The 17,509-nt window shown below is 39.3% G+C and overlaps 1 protein-coding gene across 2 annotated transcripts in view; it reads left to right on the forward strand.

Moving 5' to 3' along the window:
* Nucleotides 1-17,509, forward strand: part of LOC149258646 (uncharacterized) — a 147,240-nt gene that overhangs the window by 84,015 nt on the left and 45,716 nt on the right. For both annotated transcript variants that reach the window (XM_089415635.1, XM_089415638.1), the window contains exons 12-14: nt 16,946-17,022; nt 17,129-17,211; nt 17,368-17,447. In XM_089415635.1, coding sequence (XP_089271761.1) covers nt 16,946-17,022; nt 17,129-17,211; nt 17,368-17,447 — 240 coding nt within the window. The remainder of the gene's footprint in view (nt 1-16,945; nt 17,023-17,128; nt 17,212-17,367; nt 17,448-17,509) is intronic.

Here is a 17,509-nt window from a genome sequence, read left to right on the forward strand (position 1 = left end):
CTTCAAATTGTACCTTACTGTGCCTATCACGCTTCATCCCCTTGTGCTGCACCTTGATACACTTGTGCTACACACCTTGATACACTGCCCATAACAACTCTTGCTATGGTGCTATGGCCTGTGGCCTAGCACATAGCAACAAACATATCCCAGATGAAGTCCAATCATTATTAATGCAGCAACATTTAGTCTATAGAAATGTCAACTCTTGAACATGTTGTAATGCTGCAATTCAGGGATTGATTAGGGTACTGACCACAGTCCCTAACAACCCATCTAAGCTGGGCCATAATTGCTCTTAATGACTATGGTTGTCCTCTAATGAGTTGCTGCCCTCCATGCTGCATCATAACAGTCCTCCTTGATATAGTAGACCTCCCAAATCGTCCCACTAATGAACTGCTGTAACCTTCTCTTTTCCCGTGGCTAGGGCAGTCATGAGATTGCATATAAGGAACCATTCCGATCCCTTGTCACAACAGTCTAAGGGCACATGAAACCCTCCACAAATGCAGCGTAGAATAGTGTTAAGGTGACTGCGTTTAGGCTTGCGTTCAACCATGTATAGACTGCGTCTAGGGCACGTTTAATCCTTCTGTAGATATACAACTAAGGCTCCTTTAAGGCTTCCTCATGTCTGTGGATTAGGGCTGCCTTGCTGTGTGTAGAAGTTCCCCTAAACAATGGGTAGATCTCCCTTCTTTTCTGCGGATTAGGGCCTCCACTTGGCTGCGTATAGGGCTCCTTAGATCTGCGGATTAGGGCCTCCTTTAGACAACGGTTAGGACTCCTTCTTTGCTGCGTATTAGGGCCTCCTTTAGACAACTGTTAGGGATCCCTTTGCCTGCATATTAGGGCCTCCTTTAGACAACTGTTAGGGCTCCTTTTGGCTCCATATTTTAGGGCTTCTCCCTCTTGACCTCTCTAGCCACTAAACCCAAACGAGTGGAGAGAGATCTTAGGAGAAGTGAGTGTGTAAATGACTTGAAGACCTCCTCCTTTTATAGTAAAACGTGGAGCACAAGAGGGGCAGATTAGTTGATGGCCAACCTTGACGAATTGTTAAAATCATATCTCCATGAATACTTATCGGAATCGGATGATCTTTAGATCAATCTTACACCTCTCGATGAGAGGAGTCCAAGAAAAATATCAGTTGTCATTAATAATATGACCCACATGGAGTTTGGCCCTAGTTGCCAATGTTAACACTCTCCTCCTCAAATGTCACATCCCTTCTCAAGACAATCTTCCTCTGTGCAAGAAGATATATACGGTAGGCTGCTGGTCTCATTGTAACCCACTAGGATACCCCTCTCTGCAATGGGCTCCAACTTTGTCCTCTTCCCCTCAGGGATGTGTGAATATGTAAAGCACCCAAATATCTTGATGTGCCCAACTTTCGACTTCTTGCCCGTATACACCTCCCAAGGAGTCTTGCTCCCCAAGACTCTGTGTGGGCTCCTGTTCTGCAAATAAAAATCGTGTTACATGCGTCGGCCCACAAGAAGAAAGGTAAACTATGATCATGCAACATCGCTCGCTCTAGCTGCAACCACAATGGTCTTGTTCTTCCTCTCTGCCACTCCATTTTGCTGAGGGTTATAAGGCATAATGAGCTCCCTCTTGATGCCAACATTCCCACGAAACTCTCTCATCTTCGCAGAGGTATACTCGATGTTGGCATTATGACACAGGTTTTGCGCTATGACACGTGTTGTCCTTGATGGCAACTCACTTAGATGACAGATCACAGTTCAGGCTCTCAGAATGAAGGAAAAGAGATATACGCAGGTTCCACTTGACCAAGCCGCGTATACACGTGGGTTAGAAGTCCATAAGGCGCGTATGCGTATACACGCACTTTCACGCAAGGAAAAGCACGTACATGTTGGAAAACTTGGTTTTGGTTCGTGGTATTTGGTCCCTGATATTTTGACCCGTGGTATTGATCCAAGATATCTTGATCGAAATGTTGACTCCAGGTATTTGGTCCAAGGTATTGCTTCTAAGTGGTTTTGGACCATGGTATTGAGTAAGGCCTAAGACTATAAAAGGAGGAGATTATTAGGCAAAGGCACTCAAGCAATTGAATATCTAATGAAGAGCAAGATCTAGAATACTGGTCATTGGGAAATGGTGCATAGCTGGATCTGAATCAAGGAGGAACCTGAGCACTAGAAGAAGTTCTATTGATGGGTCAAGATCTTAAGGCTTGAAGAGAAATATCTTTGTGTGATTTGATCTTTTATATTTGGCGCATGACTTGATTTGTAAATCTGATGATCTGGGTATAACTGATGTCTGAATAGTTGAAAAGGGTAAATTATCTTTTATAAATCTGTCCGCAGGTTCAACATAGCAAGGACGCGTATACGCGCTGGTTCGGTAATTCATAACAGCGTATATGCAGGTTTGCCTTAATATAGAAGCGTATGCACGCAGTTTCTACGTATTGAAGTAGCGTATGTCTCATAAAATATATCTTAGCTACTTCTGCTTATTGCTGCAGTGTTCTGGGTTCAGGATTGGTTTCTGGTTATTGTTATTGTATTCTGGTTACAACATTCAGAGAAGTGATTGTTTGATTCAGTTTTTGGTTGGTGCAAAGGAGATTGGTTGATGCAGAAATATTTGATGTTTGATTGATGTTATTGATGGATCCAGTCTGAAAATTTATGAAACGTGGTCCCTAGAAGAAAAGAGAAGGTTGTAGCCTTCTGTAGGTCAGCACCTACGTACTAGTACATCAGCGAGTATAAGAGCTAAGGGGGTTGTAGCTCCCTTCCAGGAGAAGGTGGAGAACGAGAGAAGGTTGTAGCCTTCTGCAAGTAGAAGCCTACGTATTGGTATAAGACTGCACCAGTACAAAAATATTGTAAAAAGAAGTTTCTTATTAAAAGAAGATAGAAACGGATTGCAGCAGGTGGTTTTCACCCACATTGGGTTTCCACCTTATATCTTGTGTTCATATGTGTGATTGCCTGTACTGTTTACTGCACTTGATTACTGTTTTATGGTTCTGATACATAGATTAAGATCAGCTAACTAAATTATAAGTCTGTAAGATATATGCGGTTTTCTCTAAACACAGTTGTGTATATACGCAGGTTGAATTAACAGAAGTAGCGTATATCAATCTATTTATGGAAATGAAAAATTGTTAAATTTCTAATACTGATTCACCCCCCCCCCTCAGTATTATTTCCAACAATTGGTATCAGAGCAGGTCCTTTAGAAGAAGCTTGATCGCTTGAAGGAAGATCTATCATCATGAGCAACTACGAAAAAGAGGCATTCATCAGGCCACCAATTTTTGATGGGAGTAACTTCATCTATTGGAAGGTAAGAACCACAGCGTATCTTCAATCTCTTGGAACAAAAGTTTGGGATATCGTGGAAGGAGGATACACATTTCCAGCAACAACTCCTACAGATGCGGCAGGTAAAAAGCACTATGAAACAAATTCAAAGGCTGTCAATACTCTATTGGGGAGTCTATCACAATCATAATTCGTCAAGGTTATGTAGCTCAAAACCGCCAAAGAAATATGGGACAAGATCATTCTAAGCTATGAAGGAGACGACCAGGTAAAACGTGCAAAACTACAATCTCTTCGAATTCAATATGAAACTCTCAAAATGCACAATGATGAAAGTGTAGCTAATTATTTCCTACGTATAGATGAGATTGTTAATCGCATGAAAAACTTGGGTGAAGAGATAAAAGAAGTTACTTTAGTTGAAAAAGGTTTTAAGATCCTTGTCTTCTAAGTTTGAATCAAAAGTTTTGCCATAGAAGAAACGCATAATCTTCAGAGTATTACTATGTCATAGCTGCACGGAATCCTAACTGCTTTTGAAATTAGAAAAGGGGGTCCATCAGACATGAGAGGAGCCACATTCAAAGCTTCAGGAAAAGGAGAATACAATGAGTCAGGACGTACGTCAGAAGGAGAGGAAGAATCAAATTTTGTCAAGAACCTTCAACGGGGTTCTGGAAGATTCAGAGGTAAGTTACCTTTCAAATGCTTTGCTTGTGGAAGAGTCGGTCACTATGCAGCCAAATGTCCTCATAAAGATAAGCTTGATAAAGGTAAGGAACCAGTTAAATGGAATAGAAAAGCGAGCGTAAGTAAGAAGAGCTATTATACACATGAAGACATCGATGGATTTTCAAATAGTGATGAAGATGAACATGGTAATGATTATAGACTTTTGATGGCTTTTGAAGATGATGATTTCTTGGATGCTATAGATGAAGATGATCTCTATGAAGAAATTTCTAACTTAAAATCTGTTTGGAAGAAAAGAGTATGATTATAGATACTCTGACATTCCAACTTGCTGAAAGGGAAAAACACAATGAAAAGTTAGAATGTGAAATTGTGGGACTTAGAAAAGATATTGAGAAAACAAAAGCTCTTAATCTTAGATTTGTTAAAGGATCTAAAACTTTAGATTAGATTATCAAAGTGCATCGTTCTCCTCAATAAAGACAGGTCTTGGATATATTGAAGAAGCATCTCAAGCGCAGAAGCCATCCACCTCCAAAAGTTATCTTGATGCAGCAAGGAGAAATGAATAGGTTGACAATCGTCAACAAAGGCATAAAGCGGATCACCAGGTAAATCGGGGTCAATTTACTTCAAGGATGAACAGAAGATACAACCAACCGTAGGTAAATCATTCCCAATTTGCTTCAAGAATGAATATCAATGGAAACTACAATCACCTGGTCAGTAGATTTGAAAATAGTAGGAATTTCTTTAATGGCCAATGTTTCTCATGTCATAAATTTGGACACAAAGTTGCTCAATGTGTTGCCTACAAGACCATCATGACTAGAGAAGCACGAAATCAAAGGAGTGTGACTGGGATCATGAAGAGGACCTACAATAACTTTTCTGCTCTTGAAAATGAAATAAAATGCTCTATTTGTAACAACTTCAGTCATGAAGATTCTGAATGCAGGAGTAAGTTTCGACAAACATCTTAGAAGGAGCAATTTTCATTAGGTCCCAAAACATGGAGAAAGAAAGAACCGCAAACAGAAAGATGTGGTATAGCCTTATATGCGGAAGGACAGGAAAATCAGTGGTACATCGACAGTGGATGTTCGAAACATATGAGAGGTGATAAAGAAGAACTTCAGTCATATAGTGCCTTAGAAAAGGAAAGGAAGGTCTCATTTGGAAATGACACCCTTGCAGCCATAAAAGGTAAAGGGTTTGTTCTCTTAAAAGAAAAGGTCAAAGCTGGAAATGTTATGTATGTTGATGGTTTAAAGCATAATCTGTTGAGTGTTAGTCAAATGTGTGATCAAGGAAATGAGGTAGTATTTCGATCAAATTGATGTATTGTTCGTGAGCTTGATACAGGAGAAACAATGATCAAAGGCATAAGAACTCCAAATAATTTATACATTCTCAAGGGAGGACAACAAGAATGCTATCTAAGCAAAAATGATGAACATTGGCTATGGCACAGAAGATTGGGGCATCTAAGCTTCCCTCAGATAAGGAAAGCATGCAAATGTTAGGCTGTTTGCGATCTTCCTGACATCAGAATTCTAGACAATACAATATGCAAATCATGTCAGTTTGGTAAGCAAACCAGAACACATTTCCCTGAGAAGGAAGGATCAGCTAGTAAGCCACTTGAACTTGTCCATACTGATTTATGTGGTCCATCAAGGAAAAAGTCACCTCGTGGAGAAGAATACTTTATATTGTTCATTGATGACTTTTCCAGGATGTGTTGGATAGGACTTCTGAAGCATAAAGACGAAGCTTTCGAAAATTTCAAAGCTTTCAAAGCCTTGGTTGAAAATGAATCAGATTGCAAAATCAAATGCCTCAGGTCTAATCGAGGAGGGGAATTTACCTCGGATGAATTTTTCGACTTTTGTGAAGAACATGGAATAAGAAGGGAATTCTCTACTGCAAGGACTCCTCAGCAAAATGGAGTGGTAGAAAGGATGAACAGAACGGTTCAACAAATGGCTCGTGCTATGCTTGATGAGTCTGGAACTCCTGCAACCTTTTGGGGTGAAGCTACATTTGCTGCCGTTACTATTCTCAACAAAACAAACGTCCGGGTAAACAACACTCAAATTCCTCATGAACTTTGGTATGGTAAGACTCCTACTGTAAAGTTTTTGGAAGCAAATGTTACAACAAAAGGACTGATGAAAAGCTTGTCAAGTTTGAACCTAGAGCAGATGAAGGCATTCTCCTTGGTTACTCTTCTCGAAGTAAAGGATATAAGTGTTACAATAAAAGACTTGGTAAAATTGTTGAAAGTATTGATGTGGTGGTTGATGAAGCAAGCAACAATCCAAAGTAGATAAAAACCGAAGATTTTGAAGATGATGAAGACTATCCTTCAACATCAAATCAGACTAATGCTGAAGAAGAAACTTATGAGGCACCAGAAGAACAGATAAGGGTAGAAGAAAAGACTCCATCCAGGTACGTCCAGAAGAACCATCCAAAGACTCAAATTTTGGAGCAGAAAGAGGTAGGTGGACAAACAAGAAGAACTATTACAGAAGCTTCAAACTATCTAGCATTGCTCTCCTCCGTCGAACCACGAAATATAAGTGAAGCATGCAAAGATGAACGCTGGGTCAAGGCCATGAATGAAGAACTTGAGCAGATTGAAAAGAATAACACTTGGGAATTGGTTCTTAGACCTAATGATAAGAATGTCATAGGCATCAAATGGATATTAAAAAACAAGCTGAATGAAAATCAAGATGTTATTAGAAACAAGGCCAGACTTGTTTGTAAAGGGTATGCTCAACAAGAAGGTATAGACTTTGAAGAAACTTTTGCACTTGCTGCCAGACTTGAAGCCATAAGAATGTTCCTTGCTCTTTCTAGCTTTAAGAAGTTCAGTATATCAAATGGATGTGAAATCTGCCTTTGTAAATGGAGACTTAGAAGGAGAAGTGTATATTGAGCAACCAGATGGATTTATCCTTGGAAATGATCGAAAACTTGTATGCAGACTCAAAAAGGCTCTCTATGGTCTTAAACAGGCTCCAAGGGCTTGGTATTATCGTCTGGACAAATACCTTCATCAACAAGGTTTTTCAAAAGGATCAACAGATAGCAATCTATATATAAAAATTGACAATGATAAATTGCTAATACTTGTAGTGTATGTTGATGATATCATCTTTGGTAGCAATGAAGAAGCCATGAGTCAAAACTTTGCCTTGGTGATGCAGAAAGAATTTGAAATGTCCTTGCTTGGTGAGCTCACATATTTTCTTGGTTTACAAGTCCAACAAAACAAAGACGGTATCTTTCTATCACAAACCAAGTATCTCAAGCAGATCTTGAAGAAATATGGCATGGAAGATTCAAAACCAGTATGTACCCCTATGGTAACAGTACATCAACCAACCTATAGATCCATGATTGGTAGGCTGCTCTATCTGACAGGTACCCGACTAGACATCATGCATGCAGTGGGAATAGTTGGAAGATTCCAGGCAAACCCAAAAGAAGCACACCTTCAGGCAGTTAAAAGGATTTTCAAATATCTTCAAGGAACACAAAACTATGGCTTATGGTATCCTAGAGATACAGATCTCACACTTCATGCATATACAGATGCAGATTGGGCAGGAAGCGTGGATGACAGAAAAAACACTAGTGGTGGTGCATTCTTTATGGGATGTAGATTAGTATCTTGGATCAACACGAAACAAAGTTCAATTGCATTATCTACCACTGAAGCAGAATATGTGGCTGCTGCATCTTGCTGCACACAACTCCTTGGATGATGCAAACATTGCAAGACATTCAAATCACTTGTACTCCACCTATCTCCGTTCTATGTGATAATACAAGTGCAATCAGCATTTCAAAGAATCCTGTCATGCATTCCAAGACCAAGCACATACCTATCAAATATCATTTTCTCCGGGAACAAGTGCTTGAACAAAAGTCAAATTGGAATATGTCCCCTCCAAGGAACAGGTTGCTGATATATTCACCAAACCACTGCCCAGAGAGACATTTGAATACCTCAGATAGAAGCTGGGAGTAGTTGATGCATCATCTTGCTGTTAACACTTATTTGTTTCAGAGAACAGTGGTTGTACGCGAGTTTCATGAAGCATATCCGTGTACATACGCCGGTTTCTGTGGATACAGTTGCGTATATGTTGGTTTGAAGAATATCAGTGGGCGAGACTCAGGATGAAAAGAATCTGATGTGGGTCTGATCATCTAGCACAGGTTCAGGGGGAGCATATACTTCTAAATTCTAATAGTGCATTGTTCGCATTACCTTAGAAGATCTTGGTACAATTTCACAGTTGTTTTTGATTCAGGTGGAACAGGTGCAGAGGGAGATCATGGTTGCTGGTCTGGATGGTGATTGACAAATGCTGCTGATGATAGTTGCTAATGACTATCATAGTCTTGTCTTAGATATTTGGTCTCCATGTCATGTATTTCTTTTATTATCAAGGTCATGTAACGACCTATTTTATTTCCCCACTATGCCTGGGATGGATGATGTAATATTCTTGTTTTATCATGTATAAATTTTTGGTATATCCCCACGTGGTTGGGTGGATGAGTCAATTTTGGTATATCCCCACTTGGTTGGGAGATGGATGTATGTATGAGTCTTTAGTGATAGGAAGGTCATTTATGATGTATAGAGTCATGTTCTTTCTTGTAGAACATCTTTTTGCAAACCTTGCCTACAGTCAGGGGGAGCATGGACAGCACAGCAGAGCATAGATTTCAGCATGTACTCAGGGGGAGCATAACCCTTTGCCCTTGATGACAAAGGGGGAGAATGACTTTGAGTGACTTGGGGTTGCCATCAAGTCCAAAGGGGGAGATTGTTGGCATTATGACACAGGTTTGGCGCTATGACACAGGTGTTGTCCTTGATGGCAACTCACTCAGATGACAGATCACAGTTCAGGCTCTCAGAATGAAGGAAAAGAGATATACGCAGGTTCCACTTGACCAAGCCGCGTATACACGCAGGTTAGAAGTCTAGAAGGCGCGTATGCGTATACATGCACTTTCACGCAAGGAAAAGCACGTACATGTTGGAAAACTTGGTTTTGGTCCGTGGTATTTGGTCCTTGATATTTTGACCCGTGGTATTGATCCAAGGTATCTTGACCGAAGTGTTGACTCCAGGTATTTGGTCCAAGGTATTGCTTCTAAGTGGTTTTGGACCATGGTATTGAGTAAGGCCTAAGTTTATAAAAGGAGGAGGAGATCATTAGGCAAAGGCACTCAAGCAATTGAATATCTAATGAAGAGCAAGATCTAGAATATTGGTCATTGGGTTATGGTGCATAACTGGATTTGAATCAAGGAGGAACTTGAGCGCTAGAAGAAGTTCTATTGATGGGTCAAGATCTTAAGGCTTGAAGAGAAGTATCTTTGTGTGATTTTGATATTTTATATTTGGCGCATGACTTGATCTGTAAATCTGATGATCTGGGTATAACTGATGTCTGAATAGTTGAAAAGGGTAAATTATCTTTTACAGATCTGTATGCAGGTTCAGCATAGCAAGGACGCGTATACACGCTGGTTCAGTAATTCATAACAGCGTATACGCAGGTTTGCCTTAATATAGAAGCGTATGCACGCAGTTTCTACATATTGAAGTATCATACGTCTCATAAAATATGTCTTAGCTACTTCTGCTTATTGCTGCAGTGTTCTGGGTTCAGGATTGGTTTTTGGTTACTGTTATTGTATTCTGGTTACAACATTTAGAGAAGTGATTGTTTGATTCAATTTTTGGTTGGTGCAAAGGAGATTGGTTGATGCAGAAATATTTGATGTTTGATTGATGTTATTGATGGATCCAGTCTGAAAATTTATGAAACGTGGTCCCTGGAAGAAAAGAGAAGGTTGTAGCCTTCTGTAGGTCAGCACCTACATACTAGTACATCCGCTAGTACAAGAGCTAAGGGGGTTGTAGCTCCCTTCCAGGAGAAGGTGGAGAACGAGAGAAGGTTGTAGCCTTCTGCAAGTAGAAGCCTGCGTACTGGTATAAGACTGCACCGGTACAAAAATATTGTAAAAAGAAGTTTCTTATTAAAAGAAGATAGAAACGAATTGCAGCAGGTGGTTTTCACCCACATTGGGTTTCCACCTTATATCTTGTGTTCATGTGTGTGATTGCCTGTACTGTTTACTGCACTTGATTACTGTTTTATGGTTCTGATACACAGATTAAGATTAGCTAACTAAATTATTCGGTTTTCTCTAAACACAGTTGCATATATACGCAGGTTGAATTAACAAAAGTAGCGTATGTCAATCTGTTTATGGAAATGAAAAATTGTTAAATTTCTAATATTGATTCACCCCCCAGTATTATTTCCAACACTCGCCCCCATTATTTGATCTCAACACCATGATTTTCCTCCTTGTCTGGTTCTCCACAAGAGCCTTAAATTCTTGAAATCTATGGAAGACCTCATCCTTGGTCTTCAGGAAGTAAATCCAGGTCCTTTAGAAGTGATCATCAATGACTGTCACATAGTACTCATATCCACTCAATGAGATATGGGGCATAGGACCTGCAACTTTGCTGTCACTGCTTGGGAAAGGTGTCTTGGTGTACTTTTCTAAAGCACACCCCTTGCACACATCATGATGCTCTGTGCTGAAGTCAGGCAAACCTGTAACCATCTCCCTCAACATCCTAAAAGCTTCATGGTCCAAGTGGGCCATCTCCTGTGCCATAGCTCACATAACTGACCGCTATTGGTCTGTGGTACCATAGCTCTAAGAGGCTGAAACATAAGTTTGTTTAGTCTACCCCCACGAGCTCCAATCGCACGAGCCGACTTGACGCTGGATCCCCTGGGATATATCAACACTTGTCCCTTTCAAAACAGTACCTCATACCCCCTGTCCTCCAAGCTAGAGACTGATATTAAATTCGTCTTCAACCCCGGAACATAAAGAACATCTATTACCTTAAGAGGAGGTGATGACTCTCTCTGAAATGAAATTTCCCCCATACTTGCCGCTTTGACTTTGGAGTTGTCGCCAAACACAACCTCCAAGTCAATATCATTCTCTAAAAGGCTTGTGAAGTGCTCTCTAACTCTAGTCATATGGCAGGATGCTCCATTGTCTATGAACCATGCACGGGAAGATGTGACATGAGTGGCTAAACTCACCACCAAAGCACACTCTGAATCAAACATAGCTGCAAAATCATCCACATCTGCTGAAGCTGCAACTCCTTGTTTCTTCTTACCCTTCTTGTTGGGACACTGAACAACATAGTGACCCATCTTCCCACAAGAAAAGCATTTCACTTTGCTCATGTCCTTCTCCTTAGCCTTCTGCTTCCCTTTCTCTTGCTTTGCTCCACTAGAAGACCCCTTCTTGACCTTCTTACCCTTATTGCCTTTTGCCGCAAGAGCAACATTCTCTTCTTCACCTCCCCCACCACTCTTGCTGCCACCCCTTGCACTCCTCTTGATATCCTCCTGGATGAAATTGTCCCACATCCTTCTCCAACCAGGAAAGCGTTCTCTGACCACCAAGCCATGGATAAAACCATCCCACTTCTTGGTGAACCCATCTGAGGCAATCCTAACCAACTGCTCCTCTAGAACAACCTCTCCAATGGCAACTAACTCATCCTTCACAAGTGAGCCTCTGGTGAGGAAAGATGTCACACTATCGGTCTTGGTCATCTAGGAGTTGCGTAGCTTTTGTCTCAACACCATCTTCCTGTTCTCATTAGAACTCTCGTGTAAAGAGACCAAGGACTCCCACATCTGATAGGCATATAGAAGGATCCTCTTTGCGTTCACATTCTTCCTGTTGGCCTCCACCAACTGAGTTGGATCAGTGGGTGCCTCTACAACTGCTTCAACAACATCCCACACCTCAACTTCCTCCAGTAAAAGCATAATTCTCTCCTTCCATGGGCTAAAGTTTTCAGCCCCTGCCAATCTGTCCTCTACTCTCAACCCAGTAGCCATGACCCCACAACCAACAAATTGGAGCAAATCTAGGAGCTAGAACCTTCCTCCCTCTGAGTTGTTGAAGTCTTTGGGTTTCTAACAATGTTTCAAAGTATTGGTTCACTCTTTGAAGACTTTAGATGCTAGCTGCGCTCTTTATCAGCTATGTGAAAATTGAGATATGAGCCTTAACTTAGTTTTGATACCATGTAGAAATTTTAGTGATCTGCACCCTTAACCTAGTTCACAAGTTTGCATGTGTTTGTTTAGGCCCAACCCACATGTTTTGACATGCTGATATAAATTTCAGTATGCATTTATTGCAAACATTAAAGAGTGCTTCTACTAATTTTTCATTTTCCTATCAACTGATAATTAATGCAAAAATTATGGAAGCATTCAACACTTTTGAGACACTAATTTTTGGTCAATCTGACCTTGAAAAAACCCCACAGCCTCTTGGGGAAAACCAGTCTTCAAAGGAGGATTTTATTGCTTGAGAAATTTAAAAAAAGTACATAAAACAAACACAATACTTATCTCTTTTTTCGGCTGTAGCATTAAATGTTTTTTTTTGGAAATTTGTGCCCACTGAATTTTTTAGATTTCCACAAAATTACATGCCCAGAATTTCTGCATTTTTTTCACAGCTCGGCTCCTCGAATTTCGTGCTCAAATCATGCCTTGAAAGCTGTGCAAACTCTGCCTTGATTTTTGTGCTGGAAGGTGCCTCGGATTTTGTGCTGAAAGGTGACAGTATAGGTCACATGACACGAGGACACAAGACACGGAGGACACGTATATACGAGTATTCGACACGAGACATGGGGACTTGGGAAACAGGCCACAAGGGACATGTTTTATATATATATATATATATATTAAAAAAACACTGAAATATAGTGCCTGATCCATATAGATATGAATCATGATGATGTCTATTTAGTATTTAGTATACACTATTTATTATTTAGTAATTTACTAGTTTGTTTATTAATTTACTACATAAGTGATGTTCATAGTTCATGTTATAACATTTGTTATCAACTTCAAATAGGTTCGATCATGTTCAAACTTCACATGAGGTAGTTTTATAAATTATAAATTTATATGTGTTCAAACTTCACTGTTGACCAGAGCGTTAATCGATTTTTCCCTCCCTTTAGACCTCGAAGGTGTATTGAGTAGTGAGCACATGATGGGGAGCTGGCCTTTTTATTTCAACACACGATCTATACATGGTCACTAGTGTATAATAAAGTTAAGTTCCATAGGTTATAACACAACTTACAGGAAATTTAAGTGCTCCAAACTCTCAACAAAGCACATGAACACTCGTCTCCTTCATCTCCAGGTCGATGTGAAGTTGTGAACTGTGCTCTCAATGTGAAGTTGTGAGCATTGCACTCGAATTTGATGGAATTCCTCACATTGCACAACAAATTTGATTTCGACAGTGAGCAAACTCAACTTCGCTAACGAACAATGACAAAAAAACCCAAAAATAAACCATGTTGCAGGTTTTAAATGTCACTTTTCATGGGGCACGTGTCCTAAGAGCCAAAAACGTCAGGGCATGTTTTCGCCACGTCCAAAACACGTATCTCGATTGGAGGACATGAAGAAAAACGTTTTTGACACGTTTTAGGGCATGTTTAGTGTCCGACACGTGAAATATGGGGCACAAGACCACGAGGGATGTGTCCTGTGACTTAGGTGACAGTCTGTCTCAATTTTCACGCTTGACAACAGCTGAACATTGCCTTGATTTTCGCAATACCGCATTTGTCCCTCGAATTTCGGGCCTGACAACTGTTGTAATCTCCTTGAAAACTGGGCCCAAAAAACCCTTGAAAATTGTGTTGCTGTCCCTTAAGCACCATGCCTCATCTCCTCGAAAATCATGCTTCTATTTCCTCCTCGATTTTCGTGCCTGCTAAAAGTTCTCCTCCTTGGGATTCGAACTCCTTTTCTCTAGCTGCAATTTGTCTCCCCCTTCATGAAGTTTTTTCTCTTTCTCTTCTCTTCAAGCTCTCTCTCAAGTGTGAAGTGAAGAATGAGTTTCCCTTTTCCTCTTCAATCTCCTTGGAAAAGATTGAATCCCTAAAACTAAGATCCAATGGTTGAGATTTCATCCTCAAATCTCAAGATGTGTGGTTGAGATCAATTCTGCCAAATGACCCCTCTCATACATTGGCCCCATCACTTAAAAGTCTCCTAGTACCTTTTTCAAATTGCGTACTTTTTCTATTTTTCTCATAAAGTGATTTTTCACCTCACTTTAATATTATAAAAGCACACTTTGTACTTTACACATAAAGTCACTGTATAAAGTACAAGTGACTTTAATATTAGAAAAGTACATGGTACAACACTTCTAAGTACGTTTTCCACCCATGACATTAATATAACTCATAAATATCATAGAGACAAAATTAATTATTGTTTTCAATAGGCTAAAATGGATAAAATCCTAGTAACACCTCTCCTTGGTACTATTTTCAGCACTAATTTCCCCAATCTGCTTTGCTGGTGCTGCACATGGGACAATTTGGCCTCTAATACCAGCCAAGTGTTGTTTCAGCCTGTGAATGACCCCTCCATCTCCCTTAATTTTTTTATGACAAAATTCGCAATAGATTTGATTATCAATAATCTCAGCATATGCCCAACCAACATCTTTCACTCTAGGAGCCATTTCTGATAATTGGAATTGAAAATGAAAAGTAGAAAAAAATAACTCTAAATTTTTTCTAGAAAATTTACTCTCTTCAATTTCCAAATTTGAAAAAAAGAAAAACAATGGAAAATTTGAGAAATGAAAAAAACATATCTGAAGCCTCCTCAATGCTGCTCCAAAAACCGATTCCTCAATGGGAAATGCTGCTCCAAAAACCAACTCCTCGATGCTGCTCCAATGATTGCCCAAGAACCTTCTCAATGCTTCTCCAAAAACCAACTCCAACTCCTCACAAACTCATCACAAATGCTCACACAAATGCATTGAGATAGTTGTGAGGAAATGTGAGGGGGTTGGGTCGCTTCTATAGGCATGGGAGAGGGGTAGAGTGGTTAGGGAAACATTAAAACAAATCAAAATTAGTTTGAAATCCGCCCAGGCCACCTTTTTTTCCCGCCTCCTAGGCCGGCTGGTTTAAGTAGGGCTTCGCCGAACAGTCTTGTCCGTTATCGAATTGGTCGAGTCGGTGACCAACTTGGCCAGTTTGGTAACGGACCGACTGCCAAATCGGATAATTGGCCAAGCCGGTCCGGGCACAGGTTTGGCTCGGTCAACCAAGACGAGTCCGAGTTAGACGGACCTGGTTTTAAAACAATGGTTCCAACCTCATTGGATTTCATATAGAAAGTAGAATTTTAATTCCCATTCAAAATTCAGGAGACTTAATTGTTTTCAGGATTTCAGGATTGACAAGATTGAAATGTTTTTATTGGGCTTTGTGATGTATGAGGGTATGGAACTGACATTTAATCAAGAACACCAAGCCCTCTATCTACCTTGATTTTGGTGGCTTTGACTGTTGAACTCCTCTGTCATGACCTTTGTAAAATTGTACGTTTCACTCGAGCAAAATTGTTAGGCATGTTAAGCTTTTTCTATCCTATTTTAATGCTTAGAGGGTGATCTTTATGAGGCGGATGCCAATATGGGCAATGCTTTTGATGTTATATAGATATATGTTGTAGCATGATTTTTTTTGGACTCTAGAGGCCATTTAGAGCCCCTGTTTATCTATTTTGATTCACATATGGATTGCATTCATGCATATTTTGGTTATATGCACCCTTGCCATATAAATGAGAAACTTTGCATATTTGTGTATAATAATTGGGATTTATATTTTATGTATTTTTTCGTTAACCAATCTTTTGTTCTAGTTCTAATAACTTTTCCAAGGATGCTGTGAGCATTTTCCATCAAGCAAACAAAGGGAAACCTGTTGTATTCCTTGCCATGATTCGTCTCCTGAGATACATTTATATTTGTTTTGATATGATTTTGTATTATTCTGTCACATGTTATGACTCGGAGCAAATATCATATTTCAGAATTGATATCAAATGTACCACTTGACATCTTATATATCAATTTTATTTTCATATTTTTGTAGCAATGTGTTTGTTTGATGTTGCTTTAGAAGTTAACAAATTGAAAAAGAAGGATTATTTTTGTATTTTTTAAAGTTTCCCGATAATTTCTTCGATATTGCTGATAATTTAAATTTTGGACGGCTGGCGATAAATTGGCAATAGTACTGAATGACAAGGTGCATCAAGTTTCAACTGTATGCTATTGCATAAACAATATTTTCTCTTAGTTAGTGTTTGTGGAATTGGGTGTGTTACATTTTGTTGTTGAACATTGCCCATCATTGGTATCTGGATAAGCTGAATCTTGGGGAGTCTATCATGATTTCAGTAGGGTGCTAATAAGGAATCTAGTGTAGTCGTAGTCAGAGACTATAACTTCTAAATGGTGTATGTAAATTGTTTGCATTCTTATTATATGAAAACCTTGAATTTATTGTGTAGAAATCTATATTATTAACAAATTTTAGGAAAATTGCCAATAATACCGAATGACAAGGTGCATCAAGTTTCAACTGTATGTTATTGAATAAACAATATGTTCTCTTAATTAGTGCTTGTGGAATTGGGTGTGTTACATTTTGTTGTTGAACATTGCCCATCATTGGTATCTGGATAAGCTGAATCTTGGGGAGTCTATCATGACATCTGTAGGGTGCTAATAAGAAGTCTAGTGTAGTTGTAGTCATAGGCTATAACTTCTAAATAGTGTATGTAATTTGTTTGCGTTCTTATTATATGAAAACCTAGAATTTATTGGGTAAAAGTCTATGTTATTCACGAATTTTAGGAATAATGTTAAGCATCCATATTTTACATGTCTTTTTGGTGGTTTTGGTTGGGCAGGATGTTGCAAAGCATTATTTAAAGCTTTTGGTTTTAACTGCTGCATCGGGTGATGCTAGTGGCGAGGCATCTGGCAGGTTATATATCTGTTCAATGTCCATTTAGAATTTATGAACTTGCATGCACTTTGCTATTCACACAATGATTTTTTAATTTTCTGAACATCTCTCGTTTTGCATTCAGTACAAGAGATCTTTCAATGGTGCTGGATGCTTTACTCAAAACAGAATCACGCACTGTGTTGATGGATATTGCAGATAAGAACGGTATTTCTTCTGATTGTTATATTTTTATCCCTGGACAAATTTTGTTGTATTTAATCCTAGATTGCGGAAATATAGTGTGTTTATATATATATATTCTTTCTGTTTTTATTTTTTTTTTTCTCCTAATAATGATTTTGAGTTATTTAAACAATGCAGGTCTGCAGTTGCTTCATAATTTGATTAAACAACACAGAAAAGATTTCAATAAAACCCCTATTATTCGCAAACTTGTGAAGGTGAGCGGATGAGTTGTGTTGGAACTAATTTATTCCCTTCTGTAGCTTGTAATGGTTATACT

This window comes from Pinus tabuliformis, chromosome 6 (genome assembly GCF_031772625.1).
Source record: "Pinus tabuliformis cultivar Carrire ecotype Pingquan chromosome 6, CPIR1, whole genome shotgun sequence".
In the NCBI taxonomy this organism is placed as follows: domain Eukaryota; kingdom Viridiplantae; phylum Streptophyta; class Pinopsida; order Pinales; family Pinaceae; genus Pinus; species Pinus tabuliformis.